General features: G+C 44.9%; 1 protein-coding gene across 1 annotated transcript in view; it reads left to right on the forward strand.

The window, feature by feature from the left end:
• Positions 1–25366, forward strand: part of LOC145341390 (cyclin-dependent kinase 16-like) — a 133731-nt gene that overhangs the window by 82920 nt on the left and 25445 nt on the right. Inside the window, exons 13-15 of the mRNA XM_080186330.1 lie at positions 10812–10902; positions 12066–12140; positions 14041–14091. Of these exons, the coding sequence (XP_080042456.1) occupies positions 10812–10902; positions 12066–12140; positions 14041–14066 (192 nt within the window). The 3' untranslated portion in view covers positions 14067–14091. The remainder of the gene's footprint in view (positions 1–10811; positions 10903–12065; positions 12141–14040; positions 14092–25366) is intronic.

Consider the following 25366-nt stretch of genomic DNA (forward strand, 5'->3'; position numbering starts at 1 on the left):
CCCCTCCCCTTCAGGCCACAGGCCTTAGCAGTGCCAATGGTGCACTGCCCCGGCACAGACACTCTAGTCTGGCACCTTGGGCTCTGAGGGTAGTCAAGGAGGTAGGTCCAGTGGCCATTTTACCCTCTGATACTGCTAGGCTGCAGAGTATGTATCCTTCAAGGGTCTTGGATGTTGGGTGGGTTCAGGCTGGGGACAAGGGGTTGATCTTGCCACTTTCTGCCAGGATGGGGGTGTCATGGGTAGACTGCCCCTTCTAGCCCTGGCAGACCTGAAGATCACCCCAGGCATAGTGATTTCAGGCAGCCCTATGATCAACATCTTCATTCCTGCCTATCAGCTGTGAAAACGTTGAAGTAGCCAGGTCACTTTCATCTCCATGATTCCCCCCCCCCGACTCTGCCCTGGTCACCCAGCAGGATTTTACATCACTGCAGCATTCCATTCTGCACCAGAGAGTTCCCTTTCTCCCTGTCAGAAGCTGCAGGTGTGAGCAAACCCTTTTGATCCTTTGATGTCCTCTGACAGAAGCAGATTTCAATTTCACCAGGGGAAGGGAGCATTCCATTCTCCTCCACAATGCACTCAGCCTCTACGTATTTACACATCTTTGATTTCAGTTCTCTGAACCTTTCAGGCAAACTGAAGCCTTTGAAAGGCTCTCTGTTCCATTGGAAACCTTTGATTCTGCCAATGTCAAAGTGCAGTGCTTTGAAAAAACTCCCCTTGACAGCTTAATGGATTTCTACTCAGCCTCTAGTCATCTGTTTATTTTCCTTTACCTTCATGCTTGAATGCATCTCAAATATCTCCATTGCTCCTAACTGCAGTGTTCACATAGACACTAAGTCTGATTGACAGCTGCAGTTTCTTCATAAGGAATAAATGGTCTGCAAGAGAGGAAGTTTAACCGACCACTTTTTTTGAAGTAACATATTCAGCAATAAAATTCCATCCTCCTCAGCAGGCATAGGAAAGCTGAAGACTGAATAACGTAAAAGTTTAAGTTTAAAATTTATTCGTCACAAGTAGACTTACATTCACGCTGCAGTGATGCTACTGTGAAAATAATGTGTAACCATAATGGCAGATACTGAGCCTATATGTCTCTCCACAGAGAAGAAGTTCCCTCATTCACTCTTCAAGAGTGAGATTGAACACGTTACCACAGGGAGTTAGCTCTCCAGTAGCCATACTGACAAAGTGATGTTCTGGAATGGTCAAAGTCTAATCATTCAATCTGAATCTATGTGGACTTGCCTCAATTGAACAAATGGGAGAGTACGAAATCCAGCCAATGACATTAGCTAAAAGCACTGTGTTCACAGAATAAGCTGTGAACTGTGGCTTGTGGAATTTGCCTTTAGACAAGGGAAGTACCAGACGACAGCAGATATATTATCAAGAAGGAATGAAACAGGAAGGTTTAAGTTTTGTTGAGGATGTAGAAATACATATTAAGCTCTTTACCAAACACTTAGCAGATTCAGAAGAAATTACAAGGGATTAAGCAAACTGAAGAGCAGGTTGGTGAGTGCATCCAAATGAAAGAATATTGCCAGAACAGATGACTGGATTATACTGCCAGTAAACCAGTACTTTGCCATTACATCAAACAGAGAAAGCATCTCACAGTCAATGATTGCTAATTTTTAATGACAGACTCTTTGTCCCTTAAACACTTTGACTCAAAATTCTCTAAAAGAGCCATCACAATCTCTCGGGAATAGTGAAATGCCAAGTGGGAAGCCAGCATTGGTCTGGTTGCCATGTATCAGTCACTCCATTCAGGGCCCAATCACAAATTGCCTACCATGCGTACAGTGAACAACCAATAACAAAGCAAACCTCTGGCACTCTCCACTTTGTGGGTATGCCGGCGTTGGACTGGCGTAAACACAGTAAAAAGTCTGACAACACCAGGTTTTAGTCCAACCTATTTATTTGATAATATTCTCACAAGCTTTCGAGGGGTTACCCTCTTCGTCAGGTGAATGGAGAGTTCTGGCCTCAGACAGAGCATATAAAGCACAGACAGTTTAGAGATTACTGATTAAAATGCGAATCCTTACACCTAACCTGCTGTTCAAGACCTGAAGTGGCTGACAATGTGAGTGGTAGGAGCACTGATCACAGTTTAAAGAGATGTGTATTGTCTCCAGACAGTACAGTGAGTGAGGTTTTGCAAACCCAGGCAAGTCACGGGGGTTACAGATAGTGCGACATGAACCCAAGATCCCTGTTGAGACCGTCCTCATGTGTGTGGAACTTGGCTATCAGTCTCTGCTCAGCGACTCTGCGCTGTCGTGTGTTGTGAAGGCCGCCTTGGAGAATGCTTACCCGAAGGTCAGAGGCTGAATGCCCGTGACCACTGAAGTGTTCGCCAACAGGAAGGGAACAGTCTTGCCTGGTGACTGTCGAGCGATGTTCATTCATCCGTTGTCGTAGCGTCTGCATGGTCTCCCCAATGTACCATGCTTCGGGACATCCTTTCTTGCAACGTATCAGGTAGACAATGTTGACCGAGTTGCCCTGTCACAGCAACCTCTGCAAGACATGCCGGATCATCGACATGGATACCATCATCACACGTGAGAATACCATCCACCAGGTACATGGTAAATACTCTTGCAACTCGGCCAACATTGTCTACCTGATACGTTGCAAGAAAGGATGTCCCGAAGCATGGTACATTGGGGAGACCATGCAGACGCTACGACAACGGATGAATGAACATCGCTCGACAGTCACCAGGCAAGACTGTTCCCTTCCTGTTGGCGAACACTTCAGTGGTCACGGGCATTCAGCCTCTGACCTTCGGGTAAGCATTCTCCAAGGCGGCCTTCACAACACACGACAGCGCAGAGTCGCTGAGCAGAGACTGATAGCCAAGTTCCGCACACATGAGGACGGTCTCAACAGGGATCTTGGGTTCATGTCGCACTATCTGTAACCCCCGTGACTTGCCTGGGTTTGCAAAACCTCACTTACTGTACTGTCTGGAGACAATACACATCTCTTTAAACTGTGATCAGTGCTCCTACCACTCACATTGTCAGCCACTTCAGGTCTTGAACAGCAGGTTAGGTGTAAGGATTCGCATTTTAATCAGTAATCTCTAAACTGTCTGTGCTTTATATGCTCTGTCTGAGGCCAGAACTCTCCATTCACCTGACGAAGAGGGTAACCCCTCGAAAGCTTGTGAGAATATTATCAAATAAATAGGTTGGACTAAAACCTGGTGTTGTCAGACTTTTTACTCTCCACTTTACCATAGCAGCACCTGGAAATGGATTTATTTCAATTTAAAGGCAATGTTTTCACCATTGACATTGGTTACTACTCCAGATGTTTTGAAGTGGATGGACCATAAAGCATCACAATGGAGGCAGTCATTACATCACAGAGAAGAATCTTCACAACGTGCGACATCCCAGACGCTGTGCTGTTAGACAATGGACCTCTGTTTACTAACAAGCTATTGTATAACATTATGCAGGAGTATGGTTTAATATGTGTGACTACTTCACTTATATGCTCAGTCAAACAGAGAAACAAAAAGATATTAACTTTGCCCTTAACTAAAGAACCTCATCACCAGAAAATGGTTCTCACCATCAGAACTAGTAATAGGAAGATGGCTGTGAACATAACAGTCAGCTCTACAACAGTTAGAAAGACTGAGAAGCAACAAAGAGACAGTCAAGCTGCTAATTTCAACTTTAGGCATAGAGCACGAGAATGGAATGTATTACAGCCCAGGGAGAGAGTGTAGATACAAGACTGACAGAGAGAGGGCACAGGAATGGAAAAACATCTACAGCTGAGATCCTATAGAATTGAGATGGACCAGGGAAGTATTGGAATAAACAGAACAGCCTTAATAACAATGGAGTCTTGGGTGTATTATTTAGATCTGGATGGAGACAAGGAGCCAGAAACAAGAAGGTTTAGGAGTACGTATATAGTTGGAATAAAGGCTTTGGGAAGATGTAAGAATATGTACATAACTGGGATAAAGGCTTTGGGAAGATGTAGGAATATGGATATACCTGGGATAAAGATTTTGGGGTGATGAAGGAATGTGTATATAGTTAGGATAAATGCTTTGGGGTGATGTAGGAATATGTATATAGCTGGGACAAAGGCTTTAGGACGATGTAGGAATATGTATATAGCTGGGATAAAGGCTTTGGGGTGATGTGGTGAAATGTGTTAATATCAGGAGCACCTGATACTGATCAAACTGCTAATGCAACTATGGTGCAATTTCACATGACTAACATATCTCGTGGGAACAGAACACATCCTCGTGCAGAGTTACTGAGATGTACATAGATCTGTAAATAAACACGAATAGTTCTTATGAGTAACGCTCTTGGTGTAACAGGAAAACACGAAAGTTAAGGAATCTAGACTGCAAGTGCAAGATAAATTGGGTGCTAGAATCTGTGGTTGATGAGAATCTGACCTATGAATGGGAAGAACAGCACAGCAAGGGCAAGTGTAAACTCCAATGTTTTCAAGTGCTGTTCTGGAGGTGAAGGAAGTGGAAAGGAGGAGATGTATCTGGTATCTCCAAGGGGAGAGAGGCCATCTAGACAACTGGTTGACAGTAATGGATGCTGTGGAGATTAATGCTAATCCACCCCAAGGACCTCGACACAGTGCTGCAAGAAGCTTAATGGATTCAAAATGCAAAATTTATGAAGGCAGGCTTCATAAAACACTTCGGAGTTTCTGACTTGAACCATAACAATTGGGGACTCTAGCAAGATTCAATTCTATTTTTCTGATTGATTTGGGATTATTGAACTCAAAGACAGTGAGTGGTGAGCATAGTGATGTTTTCCTTTCAGGTGCTGTATTCCTGTTTAAATAGGCAGTCCCTATTGTGCCTTGTGGAATAATGACTCTTTCAGAGGCTACAGAATCCCTGAGGGTGGAGGAAGTCATGCAAGGTGCTTTGCAGGGAGATTAAGAAAGCTTTGGAATTGGTGAAAACATTGCAGTTGACATTGCCTGCTAGAGGAGATAATTATGGCCATAGCTCAGCATTTAAAATTGCCAGAAACACAGTCAGAATCATTGGAAATGGCTATAAATCAATTGCAGATGAAACAGCTTGAAAATGAAAAAGAATTAAAGCGAATTTGAAATGAAGGAAGAGTGGTGAAAGAAAAAGAAAGGCGAGCCCTAGCAGAACAAAACAGCAAAAAAAGGATGTAGTTGCAGAAGAGAGAGCCAGAGATTGGAAGGAACAAAAAGAAAAAGAAATGAAATTGCTTGAATTACAGATCAGAGAAAAAGGGAAAGGATAGCCCTGGCAGAAGAAAAAGAGAAAATTTGAATTTTGAAAACTGAAAATCAAAAGTGAATGTCAGTTAAAATGGGCAGAAGTAAAGGGAAAAGTATAGATTGAATATAGTGAGGGTAGTGAGAAAGAGCATGAGCTTCATAGTCAAAGGCTTGGTGGGAATCTATTTAAAGATTTCCAAGCATTGCCAAAGCTTGATGAGAATGATGTTAAAGCCTTTTTCATTACCTTTGAGAAAATGGTCACAGGACATATGGATATTACTGATTCAAACAAAGTTGATAGGTAGAGCTAATGAAATGTTTGCATCATCACTATCACAGGGATAGGAAGCTAAATGGAATTCTCTCTCTGCCTGTTTACTTTGTAAATTCTGCTGGTGATCATACAGCAAGCTTTTGCCTTCCTGAAGTAAGAATTTGTTGTTAGTAGTTTGCCTAAAGTTCCTGATGTTCTGGAAGCTGCCTTGACTTCAAACTGTTTTGAGTCTCGAGAGCATTTGACTGCAGATTTCAACTTAACAGCCTCGATCCCAGTATCACATGAGCATTAGTCTGTGCTGTGTTAAACCTGTGAAAAGGCTGAGAAGCAATCAAACTTAAGTTGCTGATATGGAGTTACATACAAGCATTGAAAATAGGAGTAGGAGGCCATGTCACCCTTCAAACTTGTGCAACGATTCATTATCATCATGGCTGATCATCCAACTCAATAATCTGACCCTGCCTTCCTCCCATATCCTTTGCTCTCCTTCACTCCAAAAGCTGTATCTAACTGCTGCTTGAAAGCATACGATGTGTTGATTTTAACTACTTTCTGTGGTAATGAATTCCACAGGCTGACCACTCTGTGGGTGAAGAAATTTCTCCTTATCTCTGTCCTAACCTGTCTATCCTGTATCCTCAGATTGTGACCATGGTTCTGGACACCCGCTCCACTGGGGTCATCATTCTTGCATCTACCCTGTCTAGTCCTGATTCGAATTTTATGGGTTTCAATGAGATCCCCCCCTCATTCTTCTGAGCTCCAACAAACACAACCCTAACTGACTCAACCTCTCATTCCTCAGTGAGTTCCTCATTTGAACAGATTAAAGGTCAGTTAAGGTCACAAACTATGATGGCCAAGAACCAAACCAGGTCACCTACTTGGGGAGTAGCTATGCTCACCACTGTGCCACTATTGCTGATTTAGTAATGGTGGGATTTGAACAATCAACCTGGGCCTCTGGATTACCAGTACAATGATGTTCCTGCTCTGCCAGATTGTGATTGTTTTCAGTCCTTCCTCTTGGGATGCTTTCTGTGTTCCACTGCATAGATTGATACAAATACTTGTTCAAAGCCTCTATCATTTCCTCCTTTCCCACAGAGGATGTGTTGGATATTCTAGAAGGGTTGAAAATAGATAAGTCCCCTGGTCCAGACGGGATTTACCCTAGGATTCTATGGGAGGCAAGAGAGGTGATTGCAGAGCCACTGGCTCTGATCTTCAGGTCGTCGTTGGTCTCTGGTATAGTACCGGAAGATTGGAGGACAGCGAATGTTGTCCCATTGTTTAAGAAGGGGAGCAGAGACTTCCCTGGGAATTATAGACCAGTGAGCCTTACTTCTGTAGTGGGCAAGGTTTTAGAAAGAATTATTAGGGATAGGATTTATAGTTATTTGGAGAGTAATGAATTGATTAGAGATAGTCAGCATGGTTTTGTAGCGGGAAGGTCGTGCCTTACTAACCTTATTGAGTTCTTTGAGAAGGTGACCAAAGAGGTGGATGGGGGTAAGGCAGTAGACGTGGTATATATGGATTTTAGTAAGGCGTTTGATAAGGTTCACCATGGTATGCTTCTGCAGAAAATGCAGATGTATGGGATTGGTGGTAATTTAGGTACTTGGATCAGGAATTGGTTAGCAGATAGGAGACAGAGGGTGGTGGTTGATGGTAATTATTCATCATGGAGTTCGGTTACGAGTGGTGTGCCTCAGGGATCTGTTTTGGGGCCACTGCTGTTTGTAATCTTTATTAATGATCTGGATGAGGGTATAGTTGGGTGGATTAGTAAGTTTGCTGATGACACCAAAGTCGGAGGTGTGGTAGATTGTGAGGAAGGGTGTCGAAGTTTGCAGGGTGACTTGGACAGGTTGCAGAGCTGGGCCGCGAGGTGGCGGATGGAGTTTAATGCGGAGAAGTGTGAGGTAATCCATTTCGGTAGGAATAACAGATGTGTTGAGTATAGGGCTAACGGGAGGACTTTGAATAGAGTGGAGGAGCAGAGGGATCTAGGTGTATGTGTACATAGATCCCTGAAAGTTGGGAATCAAGTAGATAAGGTTGTTAAGAAGGCGTACGGTGTCTTGGCGTTTATTGGTAGGGGGATTGAATTTAGGAGTCGCAGCGTCATGTTGCAACTGTACACAACTCTGGTGCGGCCGCACTTGGAGTACTGTGTGCAGTTCTGGTCCCCACATTACAGGAAGGATGTGGAGGCTTTGGAGAGGGTGCAGAGGAGGTTTACCAGGATGTTGCCTGGTATGCAGGGGAGGTCCTATGAGGAGAGACTGAGGGATTTGGGGTTGTTTTCACTGGAAAGAAGGCGGCTAAGAGGGGATCTTATAGAAACATATAAGATGATTAGAGGTTTAGATAGGGTGGATGGTGATAGCCTGTTTCCTCGGATGGAGAAAGCTAGCACGAGGGGGCATGGCTTTAAATTAAGGGGGGGTAGTTATAGGACGGATGTCAGGGGCAGGTTCTTTACCCAGAGGGTGGTGAGGGACTGGAATGCCCTGCCTGCTGCAGTTGTAAATGCGCCTAGTTTGGGGGCGTTTAAGAGATTGGTGGATAGGTTTATGGACGAAAAGGGATTGGTTTAGATTAGTGGGTCAATGTTTTTTTTTAAAATAAGACTGGTTGGCGCAACATTGTGGGCCGAAGGGCCTGTTCCGCGCTGTAATGTTCTATGTTCTATGTTCTATGTTCTATTATTAATTCCTCACGTCACTCACCTACCGACAAGCCCTCTCAAACGTGACTCATACCTAAAGCTTGTATAATTCACCGTACTCTAACGTGGCAGTGCTGCAATGCCCATATCCACATCTGACACTTCACTCAAGACAGGGACATTCGCCAAACAGTTTGCACAGCATTCAATGACACTTCTTTCAACTTCCTGTAGGACAACCTGAGGTAACAGGAGCTAACTAGAAGAAGATAGGAATGTCCGTATGTCTTTAATCCATGAAGGAAACACGTTAGCCATTGTTGACATGCCCCGGGGCTGAGGCCATTAAGTTAAAACCATTGAAGATGATTGTATCTTCATGCTTAATCCCCCTCCTCATATCCCCCACATACTAACCTCTCTTCTGATTTACAGGCTCATTGAATAGATTCCCAACTGTGCCGCAGAGGCCATTCAGCCTCTCCTTTAGAGTATCTTACCCAGGTAGTCACATCTGCCCTATTCCTGTCACCCCACATATTTAATATGGGCTAATCCACCAAAACTACACACCTTGGGACAATAAGGAGCAATTTAGCATTACCAATCCACCCAATCCACACACCTTTGGAGTGTGGGAGGAAACTAGAACCCCCCAGAGGAAACCCACAAGGATAACGTGCAAATGCCTCAAGGCCAGAATCGAACCGGGGTTCCTGGAACTGAGAGGCTGCAGTTCTAACAACTGTGCCACCATGCCATCCACTATGCCATAGACATAGGTGGTAAAATCATTGTACTTTTTCCCAGTGCACTCTCCCCTCATCAGAACCTTACCCTTGTGCCTTTTTTCTTTTCAGTTAGCACAAGATATGCCACCTGGCCAGAGAAATCCAAGAAGGCTGATATTAAAGAGACAATGCTATCACACCATCTCACACTTACAACCATCAGCTCAGATACAGACACTGCAAAGGGTCTGAGAGGGCTCTATACCAACACCACCGGCAGTGTCAGGAACAGATCACTCTTGTTGCCCAGTAACTAAACCACCCTTTGTTTCATCATTGTGGCTCAAATATAGATTGAAAGAACTCTGACTGATGTCGCAATACAGGGCATTGATGAGACTCTTCCTTCAGTCTCATAACAGCTGGATGTGAAGGGAGTGGAATTTCTCTTGGGATCCATGTAGGACAAAGTTGAGAGAAGGCATCTACAAAGCAACAAGTGTACAGTCACTGGCACCCACAGGGAATCCTGCAGCCCTTATAAAGCCGCGTGCAAACTCTCATTGGCAAGAGAGAATGAAATGTAGTTGGCTGTCTTTCAGTACAGAGCTTCTGGGTGTCCCTTAAGCAACAGTGGACGATACACTATGAAATGTTAGAAATATCTCCAATTCCAGCCTGCTCGGAGCAGAGCCTTAAAATCCATCAATGTGGTGACCTCCCTGGCCGCTGGCAATGCTGTCCTTCCCCACTGCTCTCAGGTTGCATTAATAGCTGCAGAAAGTTGCAGGTTTCTAAAGCACAGTTTGTTCATCACTGTGCTTTGAAGAGGGGAATTCTCCTTTACCACCTTTCTTGCGGAGACTATGCTCACATGATGCTGGGTTTTCAGCTTTGTAACACCTGTGGACAACAAATTAGTTTCAGAGAAGGATACATCCTCAAAACAGCAAAACTTCAGAGAGGTAAACTTAATCTCTGGCGGCTTCCAGTCTTCAGACTCCAGCTTTGTTTCTCTCAGCTTCAAGCAGCTTCCAAAGCAGCAACTCTTGTACAGCAGAATCTCCAAAAAAGTGACTGATCTCCTGGCAGGTTCCAGTCTCCAACTTCAGAGGGTGGGGGGTGCAGGGGAGGTGGGGGGGTGGAGATTTCTCTCTCTTAACTCAAAAGCAGCATTTAAGCTTGACTATTCTGTGAAAAAGTCCGGCTTCCCAGTTACATGACCATACCTGCAATCATCCCAATGAAGTCCCCACTCTGCAAATTCCAGGGGAAAACTGCAAAACAGCATTATTTCAGATTAAAACCAACATTATAGCCATTAGAAATAATTAAACTGCTGCAACAATAATACAGCATGCCGTAGATACTACGGCCTCTGAGTGCATAAAAAACTACAGGGACAGATCCTCAGCAAGAACATGGCTCAGGTACATTTCTGAAAGGCACAATATTGTTACACACCCCACCATCTCCTCCAGCAGCTTGTCCTTTTCTAGGTGTTCCCTACATATTCTCCAATTCATTCAGCATTCCAAGAGGAGTGACTACCAGTGCACCCGTGTTTGTGACAACTAGTTTCTGCAAAAACCTTCAAGTCATCACTGGTGCCCACGTTGCCATGATCTGCACATGTCTGGTGGACATTCACTGAACATGTTCTAATCCTGCAGTACTTTGACAACAGCCAAATAGGTTTTGGAATTGTAAGGGTGCAAATAATGACCAGAAATCAAGTGTGAATGAAGCTGATTTCTCAGCCAGCGTTTTTGAGCAAAAGTGCTGGTGAAGTGTTGTGAACAAGATATGTTTTTCTCCACAGTTTGAAGGGAAGAGACGGATTACAGCACAGGAAGCAGTCAGACATCATTACTTTCAAAGCTTCGGAGAGAAAATCCTGCAGCTGGCAGACAGTGAGTACAATTCCAACATCTCCTCACTAGCAACCTAGCTTTTATGTCACCAGGGGAAGAAGAAGGGAAACAACAGATAGAGGGCATGCGGATCAGGCCTTGAGATGGCAAGCTGTAGGATTCTCCCTTTAATACAGGAGCATGTTCTGCCTGCCCCTTATCACACAACATCACAGGATTTAGAATTAAAAATACAGCAAATGAGATGCATATGTTTGAGATTCACCGCTGGTTACAGAGGGTGCAGCTGGTAAAGGTTGTCTTAGTGAATTTGTGCTGAAATGGAGCAGTTTTCCTTGTCTGGGAGCTTTGTTGAACCAGGGCAAGGCAGTGTTGAGGTATTGAGGTTGTGTCTGTAAGAAGCATGGCTGACCCAGGGAGGGAGGAAGCTGGACTACACACAGTCAGGAAGGCCATTGATCAGATGCTGAGAGTTGAGGGCGTCAGAGGGCAAGTCACGAGTGATGGAGAGAGGGCCAAGGATGACAGCTGAACAGTGGTGAGGGGGCAAGCTCGAGCGTGAAATATAGTTGGTCAAGGGTGATGGGTTTGATGGCGGGGGGTTCACCAAAGGTTTACAGTTAAAGAAGCAATGCTCCAGACATTCTCTTTACACCAAAATTCTAGCCTGAATGAGGCCTTTCCAAATTTCTTGGTCTCCTAATGAATTGCCAGTGTGTTAAATGCTGGCAATCCAGGGATTACAGACTCCTGACAAACAGTCAGATTGACACAGCTGGGTGACAAGGGGTTGATGTCTTTCTTGAAGTTGCATTTAAACCTGATGGCCAGATCCTGCACCAGATGAAGGTCCTGCCTGTCCTTGCCTTCGCGTGTCTAATTGGCAGGCTGCCTAGAGTGTGACTAATTGGAGAACACTTTCAACAAACCAGCACAATGACAATGGGCTGAATGGTCTCCTGTACTGTATTATTGTTAGTTAGGGCATGAGGTTATCAGCATTCACTCCGTCACTTCATTGTTCTGCACTTGTGGCTCTTTCCCAAGACCTCTGCTCCGTCTCTCTTCTGTCTGTTAGCCCTGTCCCTCAGTCCCCATCCTGCAGACCCTGCACTTGTCTCTTTCCCCTCACCATCTCCCCAGTGCATCTCCTGTTATTACATGCTACATGTAACAATGAAGAATATGAACTTTATTTGCAGCAAGCTCGATATTTACCCTGAAGGAAATTGAGTTGCAGAAGGATCCTGGCTATCGATCATTGTACTTGGAGTCAGGTGAGTGCCTACACTGCACTGACCACTGGATATCTATATTGGGGTTTGCTCACTCAGCTGGCTGCTGCCTTTTCCACACTCAACACTGATTTACCCATATCCCCTAGACAGCACAGTAAGATCCCAATGCACTATCAGTTTCTTGTGAGGTTTTAAAAGTGGAGAGCACAGCAAGACTAAATGTTGATGTGAACTGTTTAGATTGGAAAGTGGATGACATTATGCAGCACTGTACCTGGAGTTCCTGTGTCTGCGATATACTGCAGTGTGTGTGCAGGGTAATTGTGCCATGCTGTTGTTTGGGATCCAGACTGTGTAGTCTGTTCCCACCGTATAGTCTGCTCCCACTGTACAAGTCCCACAGTATGGTCTGCTCCCATAGACAAGGACATTATTCAGGCTGGGCCTCAGCAGACAAAACCAGGGGATGTCTATTTGCATTTCTCAGTTAAACTGAGGAAATTCAGAACTCCTGTAATATCAGGATAATTCTTTGACAAACCCACTCCAATCAATTTGGTGATAATTCCACCAAAAACTCTTGTATCCTCTAGTCCCACTCCAACCTGGTCAGTTTTGGCTTGCCCTCTGATCCAACTCAGTTACCTCAAATCAGGGCAATTAGACATGGCCACATCCTGGGATGAATAATTAACAAAATTCTGATCTTGTCTTATTGCATTTTAAAGTAAGTTGCACACCTTTCAGGTAACTGTCTGCAAATCGTACCCGTGAGAAAACACACCGCACAATCAGCAAAGGTGAGGGGGCTGAATCATCCACTGCAACTTGGGTGTTCCTTTTCTCATGAATGAGACCTGTCACCCTGTCTCTGCCCTAACCTGGGCCAGTTTCCTGTCTCTGCCCTAACCTGGACCAGTTTCCTGTCTCTGCCCTAACCTGGACCAGTTTCCTGTCTCTGCCCTAACCTGGACCAGTTTCCTGTGTGTGTATCCTGACCTGGTCCAGCTTCCTGGTTCGTGGTTCATTTCCTAAGCCTGGTAAGACCTGATCAGAGTCCCAATGTCAATCCAGCTCCTGTTCTCAGGAGGACAGAGTCCAGGAGCTGTAAGGTGAAGAGATGGGTTTGAACATGAGGTTAGACTTAGACCAGCATCCACTGAGGGGGAGAGCTGCTTTATTTGGAGACCAGCAATCATCAACATCCCTCACCCGCAGTGCCCGGGGTTGGCGGCATTGCATTGTGCCAGACCTGACCTGTTCTGCCACAATCTGCATGCATTAGATAGTCATGATGTGGGTATGCCGGCGTTGGACTGGCGTAAACACAGTAAAAAGTCTGACAACACCAGGTTTTAATCCAACCTATTTATTTGATAATATACTCACAAGCTTTCGGGGTTAGCCCCTTCGTCAGGTGAATGGAGAGTTCTGGCCTCAGACAGAGCATATAAAGCACAGACAGTTTAGAGATTACTCTGGGAGTAATTCCCAGATTACTCCCAGATTACTCTGGGAGTAATCTCTAAACTGTCTGTGCTTTATATGCTCTGTCTGAGGCCAGAACTCTCCATTCACCTGACGAAGGGGCTAACCCCGAAAGCTTGTGAGTATATTATCAAATAAATAGGTTGGACTAAAACCTGGTGTTGTCAGACTTTTCACTGCATTAGATAGACCAGATCAGGGTGAATACTGGATTGTCCTCAACAAACCATGGAAGAAATGGTTGGTCTCAGCAGCCACCCATTGTTCAGTCATCATGGTCCCCAATCTGGGGCAGCATTATGGAGCAGAGTCCGGACTTCTTTTTGAGCCCGATGCCCAGTCAGAAGGATAAACTTTGAATGTACAGAGGGGAATATCAGACCATTGACTTATTGCTTGTCAGTGACACACTTAACAAATTGATCATGAATGTCTCTTCATTTTCCTGCAGCGATGAGGAGCAAGAGCAGAACCTAAAGAATGGATTTGTATTTAATGTAAGGTAACTCCTCTCCAGCAGAATCTGGGGACAATGCTTCACCTTATTTTACAGTTTGAGTGTAATCACAAGCTGTTCTGATATGAATATTGATAAAACATCTCTTACACTCATTGCAACCAGTGCAGTTTTATATTCCCTGCATCTTACTCTACACTCCCAGCTTAGCTCAGCTTTGCTGCATTTTCTCCATCTTTGCAATTGGTCTAATTTCTCCCAATTTTCCAGCTCTCTACTCTGTGATTCTCTTTCCCTGGCCACAGCAACAACTTGGATTGATGTGGCATCTTTCACACACTAAACTGTCCCAAACTTCCTCTGCCAAAGAGAGAAAATTGTAGCAGCCAAGCACTTGGTCAGAGAGGTAGGTTTTAACAAATGAAAGAGAGAGAGGAGGAACAAGGAGACAGTTATTCCTGGACCAAAGTAAATCTGCAGTGAGCACAGGGAGGCGAAGGTGATGTAGCCAGAGTTAAGACATGGGCTGCTGTGTTTAGGATGACTGTTAATTAATTGAGGGTAAAATGTGGGCGACCAGGAGTGGGTTGGAATAGTCAAGGCTAGAGGTAGCAAGATGCAGATGAGGGTTTCTGGAGCACCTAGGCTGAGGTGAGACTGGAGTTGGACGATGATAAGGAGTTGGATTTAAACAGTCATAATAATGTTCAGGATATAGTTCTTTCCACTTCCCACTTGGACTTTGTTACTGCTACGAAGGAGAAGTTGATCTCCCCTCTGAGAACTAACAGTCCACCAATCAAAGAGAAGTACTTTGCTTCATAATCTGTTAGAGTTTGTGAGAAGGGGGATTATCTTTACTTCAGCAACTTTTAGTGGTCAAATCAAAATAACTACCTGAGACTGTCTCTATAAAATCAAGAAGTAACATTTTTCTAACAGTAAAAAGGTTAACTAAACTATTAACGAACAAAATAAAGCACTATTCTAATGGAATGCTGTTTAGATAATTACAGTTCCACATTAACAAAAGTAAACAGAATTTCTAGTCACACTCAAAATATAACCAGGTTTGTCATCTTACAAAATGTTCTTTCTTCTTTACTGATTTTGTCTGCCTTCTCTTGTTCTGTTCTTCTGAAATGAGATGAGGCTTTCTTTTAAGTCATAAAATGTGATTATTACACTGACAGGGACAGTGTCTGTGTGTGTGTGTCTGTGTGTGTCTCTCTCTCTCTCTCTCTAGCTGAGAGCTGTGGCAGTCACTGACAGGCGGTTTTTCTGGCCATTTGGAGCTGGGAGCAGTGACCTTTATACCCCTGATTCGCGCAATAGGATTGGTTTACAGGTTATCAAAACAGAAAATTCAAATGCCTATTTCAAATTGATTGGTTAAAATTCAAAAACAACCTGCTGTCTTGGCAGCTTTTACTGCTTAGCCAAGCAATACTTGTTTCACTCTATGCTCGTTGTGCACTTTTAAACAGACAATTTTACAACTCTTAGCATTTTTTTCATTTTTTTTGTAATTTTACAAACACTAAATTCACAAGACCTCCCCCTTTAGAAAAAAATGAATCATCATCATGAAAAGATGGTTTCATTTTTTTCTTTTCATAGAATCATAGACTCCCGTTAGTACAGAAAGAGGCCCTTCAGCCCATCGAGTCTGCACCGACCACAATCCCACCCAGGCCCTACCCCTATATCCCTACATATTTACCCACTAATTCCTCTAACTTACACATCTCAAGACACTAAGGGCAATTTTAGCATGGCCAATCAACCTAATCCGCACATCTTTGGACTGTGGGAGGAAACCGGAGTACCCAGAGGAAACCCACGCAGACACGAGGAGAATGTGCAAACTCCACACAGACAGTCACCCAAGCCAGGAATCAAACCCAACTCGCTAGAGCTGTGAAGCAGCAGTGCTAATCACTGTGTTACTGTGTCACCCAAACTTTCAACCTCGTGATAAAGCATCCACAATAACTTTTCACAATCCACAACATTTACAATCAGTAAAGTAAATGCTTCCAACATAAGGCCCCAATGAAATAGTCTGGTGCTCTTGTCCTTGAATCTTTCCAGAAATGTCAAAGTATTGTGATCGGTATAACAATCATCTCTGATGCGTTGTTTGTAATATAAACATTAAAATGTTGTAAGGCTGTTATCAAATTCAATAGCTCCTTTTCAATTGTGGAATATCTTGTCTGGTGGATATTGAGTTTTTTCAAAAAATGGCTGATTGCACAGTCATCCTCCTGTAACAACACAGTTCCAACACCTATATCACTACCGTTAATGGCGACTTTCAAGAATTTCAAAAAGTCTGGTATAGCTAGGCAGCTATGTCTAGCTAACAGGTGGGGTGGTTAACACTGCTTTTAAATTCTCAAATGCCTCCTGGTGTTGTTCTGTCCACTGAAATTTCATTGTTTTTTTTAATGAGTCCACCAACGGTGCCATTACACTACTAAAGTTTGGTACAAATTTTCTGTAGAATCCGCTTAATCCCAAAAATCCTCCTTTGATGATGGTCTTGGAAATTCCTCAAATGCCTTCACCTTCACGTTTCTCAGTGTCAGCTGTCCGTATCTGATGTTATATCCTAAGAATATCACTTCTGCCTTCGCAAATTCTATCTTGGCCAAATTTATAACCAACTTTGCGTTTCATAGTCTCTCGAAAAGCTCCACCAAATGCTCCATGTGATCTTTCCACAAATGGCTAAAGATTGCTAAATCACCTGTGTAGACAGCGCAATTAGCCAATCCTGCAACAACGCTGTTCATATGCCTTTGAAAAGTGGCTGGTGTATTTTTCATCCCAGAGGGATTTTAAATTGATAAAGCCCATTTGGGGTTACAAAAGTAGAAACTTCTTTTGCTCTGTCTGACAAAGGTCCTTGCCAGTAACCACAAAGTAGTCCAATTTTGTGATGTAAGTAACTTGTCCTACTTTTTCCACACAATCCTCCAGCCTTAGAATTGGCTATGAGTCAGATTTAGTCATAGCGTTGACCTTCTGATAATCTATGCAGAATCATTGAGTACCGTCAGGTTTGGGAACCAACATGATCGGTGATCTCCACTCGCTTTAACACAACTCTATGCTGTTTTCTTGTAGCATCGCTTCCACTTCCTTCTGAACCTGCTCTGCTTTGAGAGGATTAAGTCAATAGGGGTGTTGTTTTAATAGAACAGCATTTCTGACCTCAACCTCATGTACTACATCATTCTATTTCCACATTGATCCTCATTGCACTATAACAAGTCTTTCAATTCAGTTCTCTGTTCCTGGGACAGATCGCTCACTACTCTATTCATTTTTTATACATTTTATACATATTTTATACATACTCTATTCATATTCTATCCATTGTTTGCTGGAGCAGACGAGTGAAGGAGCAGAGAGAGAGCTAAGAATTTACCTGTTAAAAACCAGTTTAAAATAAGTTTAAAGCACTTTGTTCTTTGTAGAACTGTTTAAAGCATTTATTTATTGTATTTACTGCTTTAAGAATTCTGAGGGAGTGGTTAACAGGCAGTTGTGGGCCATCAGATTTAAATCAGCGCCAGGTTTAAAAGGAGGCCTGGTGTAGACAGCGGGCAGCGTCTGAGCGGGCAGCAGAGTGAGCTACTTGGGCTTAATATCAAAAAGGGCTTGAAAGAAAAAAGGCCAGGTGAGTTCGTTTGAAAAACAAAAAAAAAAAAAATTTTTTTTCAAAACTACTACAGTGAATAATGGAGGGGCATGTGATGTGTGGTTTCTGTATGATGTGGGAACTGGTGGACCCTAGGTTTCATCCCAGTGACCATGTCTGCAGTAAGTGCAGGTTGCTGGAGGAGCTCCAGCTCAGGGTAAATGAGCTGGCCTCTGAGCTACAGATACTGAGGCTCATCAAGGGGAGAGAGGGTGCCATTGTCAATGGGGTGCAAGTGACATCCACCCCCCCTAGACTGGCTAACTCTAAGGGTCAGGGACAAGAGGGGGCTACTGGGAAGAGGAAGGGGGGTGAGGAGCGGAGGCCTCAGCCTCTTAATCTGCATAACAGGTTTGAGGTTCTTGCTTCCAAGTTGGACGAGAACAAGGCAGGTGAGGTTGGTGAGCAAGCTGCACACGGTACAGTGCTGCAGCAGGACATAGGCAAAGAGAAAGGGAAAAGGAACGTAGTAGTTATTGGGGATAGTGGGGTGAAGGGTATTGACACTGTCCTTTGTCACAATGACAAAGTGCACAGAAGGGTGTGTTGTCTGCCTGGTGCTCGGGTACGGGATGTCGCAGCTGGGCTGCAGAGGAACCTGGAATGGGAGGGTGAGAATCCGGTCGTTGTAGTACATGTGGGTGCCGGCGACGTAAGCAAAATGCAGACTGAGGATCTGGGGAGGGAGTATGAAAAGCTTGGAATGGAATTAAAAAGTAGAACCGACAAGGTGGTTATCTCTGGGCTACTGCCTGAACCGAGTGCAGACGGGCGTAGGGTTGACAGGATTAAGGAAGTGAATGGGTGGCTCAGGGATTGGTGTGGGAGGAATGGGTTTGAATTTATGGGACATTGGCACCAGTATTGGGGTAGGTGGGACCTGTTCGGGAGGGATGGGGTTGGTCTGAACCGTGCTGGGACCAGAGTGCTGGCGAATCGAGTAAAGAGGACTGTAGACAGGGCTTTAAACTAATTAGGGGGGGGAAGGGTGTGAGGGTAGGTGACCTTACGAGGTCTAAAGTTAAGGAGAGTGTACATGTAAGGGAAGAGGCCGAGGATGTCCCAATAATAGAGGGAGTAGGGGGCGTGAGTATAGTTGGTGGCGTTGCGGCAAATAGGGTCCAGGTGAAGGCTGGGATGAAAGCACTTTATCTGAATGCACGAAGCATTCGGAATAAAGTGGATGAGCTGATGGCGCAGATCGACACAAATGGATACGATCTGGTGGCCATTACAGAGACGTGGCTGCAGGGTGACAGGGACTGGGAGCTGAATGTACAGGGCTATCAAGTGTTTAGGAAGGATAGGCAGGAGGGAAAAGGGGGGGGCGTAGCTCTACTGATTAAGGATAGCATCACGGTGGTAGCAAGGGATGATATTGGAGCCAAGGAGCAGAGGGTGGAATCGTTGTGGGTGGAGATTAGGAACAGCAAAGGGAGGAAGACGCTGGTGGGTGTCATCTATAGGCCCCCGAATAATGATCTGGAGATGGGGCGGGCTGTTAACGCGCAAATAAGTGCGGCGTGCAGGAATGGGACGGCCGTAGTTATGGGGGATTTCAATCTGCATATTGATTGGTCGACCCATGTTGGCCGCGGGGGGCTCGAGGAAGAGTTCTTGGAATGCTGCCGGGATAGTTTCCTCGAACAGTGTGTGTTGGAGCCGACGAGGGAGCGAGCTATCTTGGATCTGGTGCTATGTAATGAAGTGGGTAGAATTAGGGACCTTGTGGTGAAGGATCCTCTTGGGGAGAGTGATCATTGTATGGTGGAGTTTCTGGTGCAGATGGAGGAGGAGAAAGTAGGTTCCCGGACACGCGTCCTTTGTTTGAATAGAGGGAAATACGGTAGGATGAGAGAAGAATTGGCGAATGTGGACTGGGAGAGCGCGTTGGAGGGAGGGTCTGTTGAGGAGCAGTGGAGGATCTTTAAGGAGATCTTTCTTGGTGCTCAACGGAAATTTATTCCAATGGTCAAAAAGGATAGTAGGAGGAGAGGTAATAAGCCGTGGATAACGAAGGAGGTGAATGAAAGTGTTAAACTAAAAGCGGAGGAATTTAGAGTAGCTAAGAGTAGTGGGCGAGAAGAGGATTGGGAGAGGTTTAAATGTCAACAAAGATTGACAAAGAAGTTGATAAGGAAGGGTAGGAGAAACTATGAAGCTGGGCTGGCGCTTAATATAAAAAAGGATAGCAAGAGTTTTTATAAATATATAAAAAGGAAGAGGCTGTCTAGGGTGAATGTTGGTCCTTTAGAGGATGAGAAAGGGGACCTAGTGGTAGGGGATGGGGATATGGCTAAGGTATTGAATAACTTTTTTGTTTCTGTCTTCACGGAGGAGGACGTGAATAATTTGCCGGGTGTTAGCGATGGAAAGGTGGTAGGACTGGAGGGTCTTAATGACATTACTGTTACTAGAAAGGCGGTGCTCGACAGACTGGAGGGGCTGATTGTGGACAAGTCCCCAGGACCGGATGGAATGCATCCGAGGGTTCTGAAAGAAATGGCGGAGGTGATAGTGGATGCCTTGGTGGTTATTTTCCAAACGTCGCTGGATTCCGGGAAGTGCCGGATGATTGGAAAACGGCTAATGTTACGCCGTTGTTTAAGAAGGGTGCCAGGCAAAAGGCAGGGAATTATAGGCCGGTTAGTTTAACGTCTGTTGTAGGTAAAATGTTAGAATCTGTCATTAAGGAGGAAATTGCAAAGCATCTTGAAGGGAATTGCTTGATAGAGCAGACGCAGCACGGTTTCATTAAAGGGGAGTCGTGTCTGACAAATTTACTGGAGTTCTATGAGGATGTGTCTAGGGCGGTGGATAGAGGAGAGCCGGTGGATGTGGTCTTTCTAGATTTTCAGAAGGCGTTTGACAAAGTGCCTCACAAGAGGTTATTGCAGAAGGTCGAGGGACATGGAGTTGGGGGTAGGGTGTTAGCGTGGATAAAGGATTGGTTGTCAAATAGGAGGCAGAGAGTGGGGGTCAACGGGTGCTATTCGGATTGGCGGATGGTGACTAGTGGAGTGCCCCAGGGGTCGGTGCTGGGGCCTCAGCTTTTTACCATTTATATAGATGATCTGGAGGAGGGAACCGAGTGTAGAGTGTCGAAATTTGCTGATGACACCAAGATTGGGGGAACGGCAAATTGTGCGGAGGGTGTTGAGAGTCTGCAGAGGGATCTAGATAGGCTGGGCGAATGGGCCGGGAAATGGCAAATGGAATTTAATGTTGGCAAGTGTGAGGTGGTCCACTTTGGTAGGAAAAATGGTAGGAAGGACTATTACTTACGAGGCGAAAAACTGCAGCAGGCGACGGTGCAGAGGGACCTCGGCGTCCTTGTGCATGAGTCGCAAAAACCCAGCTTGCAGGTGCAGCAGGTGGTCAGGAAGGCTAATGGGATGCTGGCCTTCATAGCGAGGGGGATTGAATATAAAAGTAGGGAGGTCTTGCTGCAGCTGTATAGGGCATTGGTGAGGCCGCAACTGGAATACTGTGTGCATTTTTGGGTGCCGCACCTGCGCAAAGATATTTTGGCCTTGGAGGGAGTGCAGAGGAGGTTTACTAAGCTGATACCAGAGTTGAGGGGGTTGAGCTATGAGGAGAGGCTGAATAAACTGGGCTTGTACTCGTTAGAGTTTAGAAGAATGAGGGGAGATCTCATTGAAACGTATAAGATGATGAATGGGATGGATAGGATAGAGGTGGAAAGACTCTTCCCGCTCAAAAAAGACAGTAGGACTAGGGGGCACAGCCTCAAGATAAAAGGGGGGCGGTTTAGAATGGAGTTGAGGAGGAACTTCTTCACTCAAAGGGTGGTGAATCTCTGGAATTCTCTGCCCGTTGAAGTGGTGGAGGCTGCCTCGCTAAATATTTTTAAGAAGCGGGTTGATGGGTTTTTGATAAGCGAGGGGATTAAGGGTTATGGGGAGAGGGCGGGAATGTGGAACTGAGCCACGACAGATCAGCCATGATCTTATTGAATGGCGGGGCAGGCTCGAAGGGCTAGATGGCCTAGTCCTGCTCCTATTTCTTATGTTCTTATGTTCTTATTCCATTCCTTAAGGACTTCATTATTCAATTTATTATGAGGCACATCAAAATTCGTATCATCTGGATTTGATTCCTCACTCTGAATGGCTGGTATGGGACCTCAGACTTTTGTATTTTTCCTGATGGAAGGAGGTGGAAGAGAGAATATCCGGGGTGCATGGAGTCCTTAATTATGCTGTAGCAGCAGGAAGTGTAGACAGAGTCAATGGATGGGAGGCTGGTTTGCGCGATGGATTGGGCTACATTCATGACCTTTTGTAGTTTCTTGCGGTCTTGGGCAGAGTAGGAGCCACGCCAAGCAGTGACCCAAGCAGAAAGAATGCTTCCTATGGTGCATCTGTAAAAGTCGGTGAGAATTGTAGCTGACATGCAAAATTTCCTTAGTTTTCTAAGAAAATAGAGGTATTGGTGTGCTTTCTTAACTATAGTGTCGGCATGGAGGACCAGGACAGGCTGTTGGTGTTATGGACACTTAAAAACTTGAAGCTCTCAACCTTTTCTACTTCATCCCCATTGATGTAGACAGGAGCATGTTCAAAGTCAATGGCAATCTCTTTTGTTTTGACATTGAGGGAGAGATTATTGTCATGGTACCAGTTCACCAGATTCTCTATCTCATTCCTGTACTCTGTCGTGTCATTGTTTGAGATCCAATCCACTATGGTTGTGTCATTAGCAAACTTGAAAATTGAGTTGGAGAGAAATATAGCCATACAGGCATAGGTATATAAGGAGTATCGTAGGGGACTGAGGATGCAGCCTTGTGGGGCACCGGTGTTGAGGATGATCGTGGAGGAGGTGTTACTGATTGTGGTCTGTGAGCTAGGAAGTCTAGGTTCCAGTCACAGAGGAGGAGCCAAGGCCCAGGCCATGGAGTTTGGAGATGAGTTTTGTAGGAATAATGGTATCGAAGGTTGAACTATCAATAAATAGGAGTCTGACATGAGAGTCGGGTAAGGTAGAACAGATCACAGGGCTCAGGTAGATTAACGTGAGTTTTATTTCCTCTGTGTCATCAGTACATGGATAGGAAAGGTTTAGAGGGATATGGGCCAATGTAGACAAATGGAGTTAGAACATAAGAACATAAGAAATAGGAGCAGGAGTAGGCCATCTAACCCTTCGAGCCTGCCCCGCCATTCAATAAGATCATGGCTGATCTGAAGTGGCTCAGTTCCACTTTCCCGCTTTCTCCCCATAACCCTTAATTCCCTTGTCTGTCAAAAACCTATCTATCTGTGACTTAAATATATTTAGCGAGGTAGCCTCCACCACTTCAACAGGCAGAGAATTCCAGAGATTCACCACCCTTTGAGTGAAGAAGTTCCTCCTCAACTCCAATCTAAACTGCACCCCCCCGTATCTTGAGGCTGTGCCTTCTAGTCCTGCTATCCTTTCTAAGCCGGAAGAATCTCTCTACCTCTACCCTATCCATCCCCTTCATTATCTTATACTTGTCTATAAGATTCCCCCTCATCCTTCTAAACTCCAACAAGTACAGACCCAGTCTATTCAGTCTCTCTTCATAGTCTAACCCCCTCATCTCCGGTATAAGCCTAGTGAACCTCCTCTGCACTCCCTCCAAGGCCAAAATATCCTTCCGCAAGTGCGGCGACCAAAACTGCACACACTACTCCAGCTGCGGCCTCACCAGTACCCTGTACAGTTGTAGCAAGACCTCCCTGCTTTTATATCCTACCCCCTCGCTATAAAGGCCAGCATCCCATTTGCCTTCCTGATCACCTGCTGCACCTGCAGACTGGGTTTTTGCAACTCATGCACAAGGACCCCCAGGTCCCTCTGCACCGTAGCATGCTGCAGCTTTTCGCCCTTTAAATAGTAATCCCTCCTACTATTATTCCTGCCAAAGTGGATAACCTCACACTTGCTAACATTGTACCCCATCTACCAGGTCCTCGCCCACTCGCTCAGCCTATCCAGATCCCTCTGCAGACTTTCCACACCCTCCGCACAATTTGCTTTTCCACTCATCTTTGTGTCATCAGCAAATTTCATTACCCTACACTCAGCCCCCTCCTCCAGATCATCTATATAAATGGTAAATAGCTGAGGCCCCAGCACCGTTCCCTGCAGCACTCCACTAGTCACCAACCGCCAATCAGAATAGCACCCATTGATACCAACTCTCTGCCTCCTATTAGACAACCAATCCTCTATCCACGCTAACACCTTACCCCCAACACCATGCCCCCTAACCTTCTGTAGCAACCTTTTGTGCGGCACCTTATCAAACGCCTTTTGAAAATCGAGAAACACCATATCCACCGGTTCCCCTCTGTCTACCGCACTAGTCACATCCTCATAGAATTCCAATAAATTCGTCAAACACGACTTCCCCTTAACGGATCCATGTTGCGTCTGCTCTATCAAACCATTCTTCTCTAGGTGCCTCGCTATTTCTTCTTTGATGACGGGTTCTAGCATTTTTCCAACTACAGACGTTAAACTAACCGGCCTATAATTCCCTGCCTTTTATCTGCTACCTCTTTTGAACAGCGGCGTAACATTAGCCGTTTTCCAATCTTCCAGCACTTCCTCGGAATCCAGTGAACTTTGGTAAATAATCACTAAGGCGTCTACTATCACCTCTGCCATTTCCTTCAGAACCCTGGGATGCATTCCAGCCAATCCTGGGGACTTGTCCACCTTCAGTCCCGCTAGTTGATCAAGCACTACCTCTCTAGTGACAGTAATCGCATTCAGGCCCTCAACTCCTACCATCCTTCTATCTTTAAGATCCGGCAAACTATTTGCGTCCTCCTCCGTGAAGACCGAGGCAAAAAACTTACTTAAGGCCTCAGCCATTTCCTCATCTCCCACCACGAATCCCCCCTCTCATCCTCTAAGGGTCCAACATTCACTCTAGCCAGCCTCCTCTTCTTTATATATTTGTAAAAACTCTTACTGTCCTTTTTTATATTTAGTGCTAGTTTAGCTTCATAGTCTATTCTTCCTTTCTTTATCATCTTCTTAGTCATTCTTTGTAGATTTTTAAGCCTCTCCCAATCTTCTAATCGCCCACTACTTTTAGCCACTCTAAACGCATCAGCTTTTAATTTAATACTCTCCTTTATTTCCTTCAATAACCACGGCTGATTATCCCTTCTCCTACAGTCCTTCTTTACCATCGGAATATATTTCTGCTGAGTACCGAAAAAGATCTCCTTAAAAATCGTCCACTGTTCCTCAGCTGTCCTACCAACCAACCTGCGCCCCCAATCTACATTCGCCAATTCCTCTCTCATCCTATCGTACTCCCCTCTGTTCAAATAGAGGCCACAGGTTCGGGACCCTACTTTCTCATCCTCCATCTGCATCAAAAACTCAACCATACAATGATCGCTCGTCCCAAAAGGATCCCTCACAACAAGATCCCTAATTCTTCCTGCCTCGTTACAAAACACCAGATCTAAGATAGCTCGCTCCCTCGTAGGTTCCGGCACACACTGTTCAAGGAAACTATCCCGACAGCATTCCAAGAATTCTTCCTCAAGCCCACCGCATCCGACATGGGTCAACCAATCAATATGCAGATTAAAA

Source organism: Carcharhinus amblyrhynchos, chromosome 3 (genome assembly GCF_965287045.1).
Source record: "Carcharhinus amblyrhynchos chromosome 3, sCarAmb.v2.hapA, whole genome shotgun sequence".
Taxonomy (NCBI): domain Eukaryota; kingdom Metazoa; phylum Chordata; class Chondrichthyes; order Carcharhiniformes; family Carcharhinidae; genus Carcharhinus; species Carcharhinus amblyrhynchos.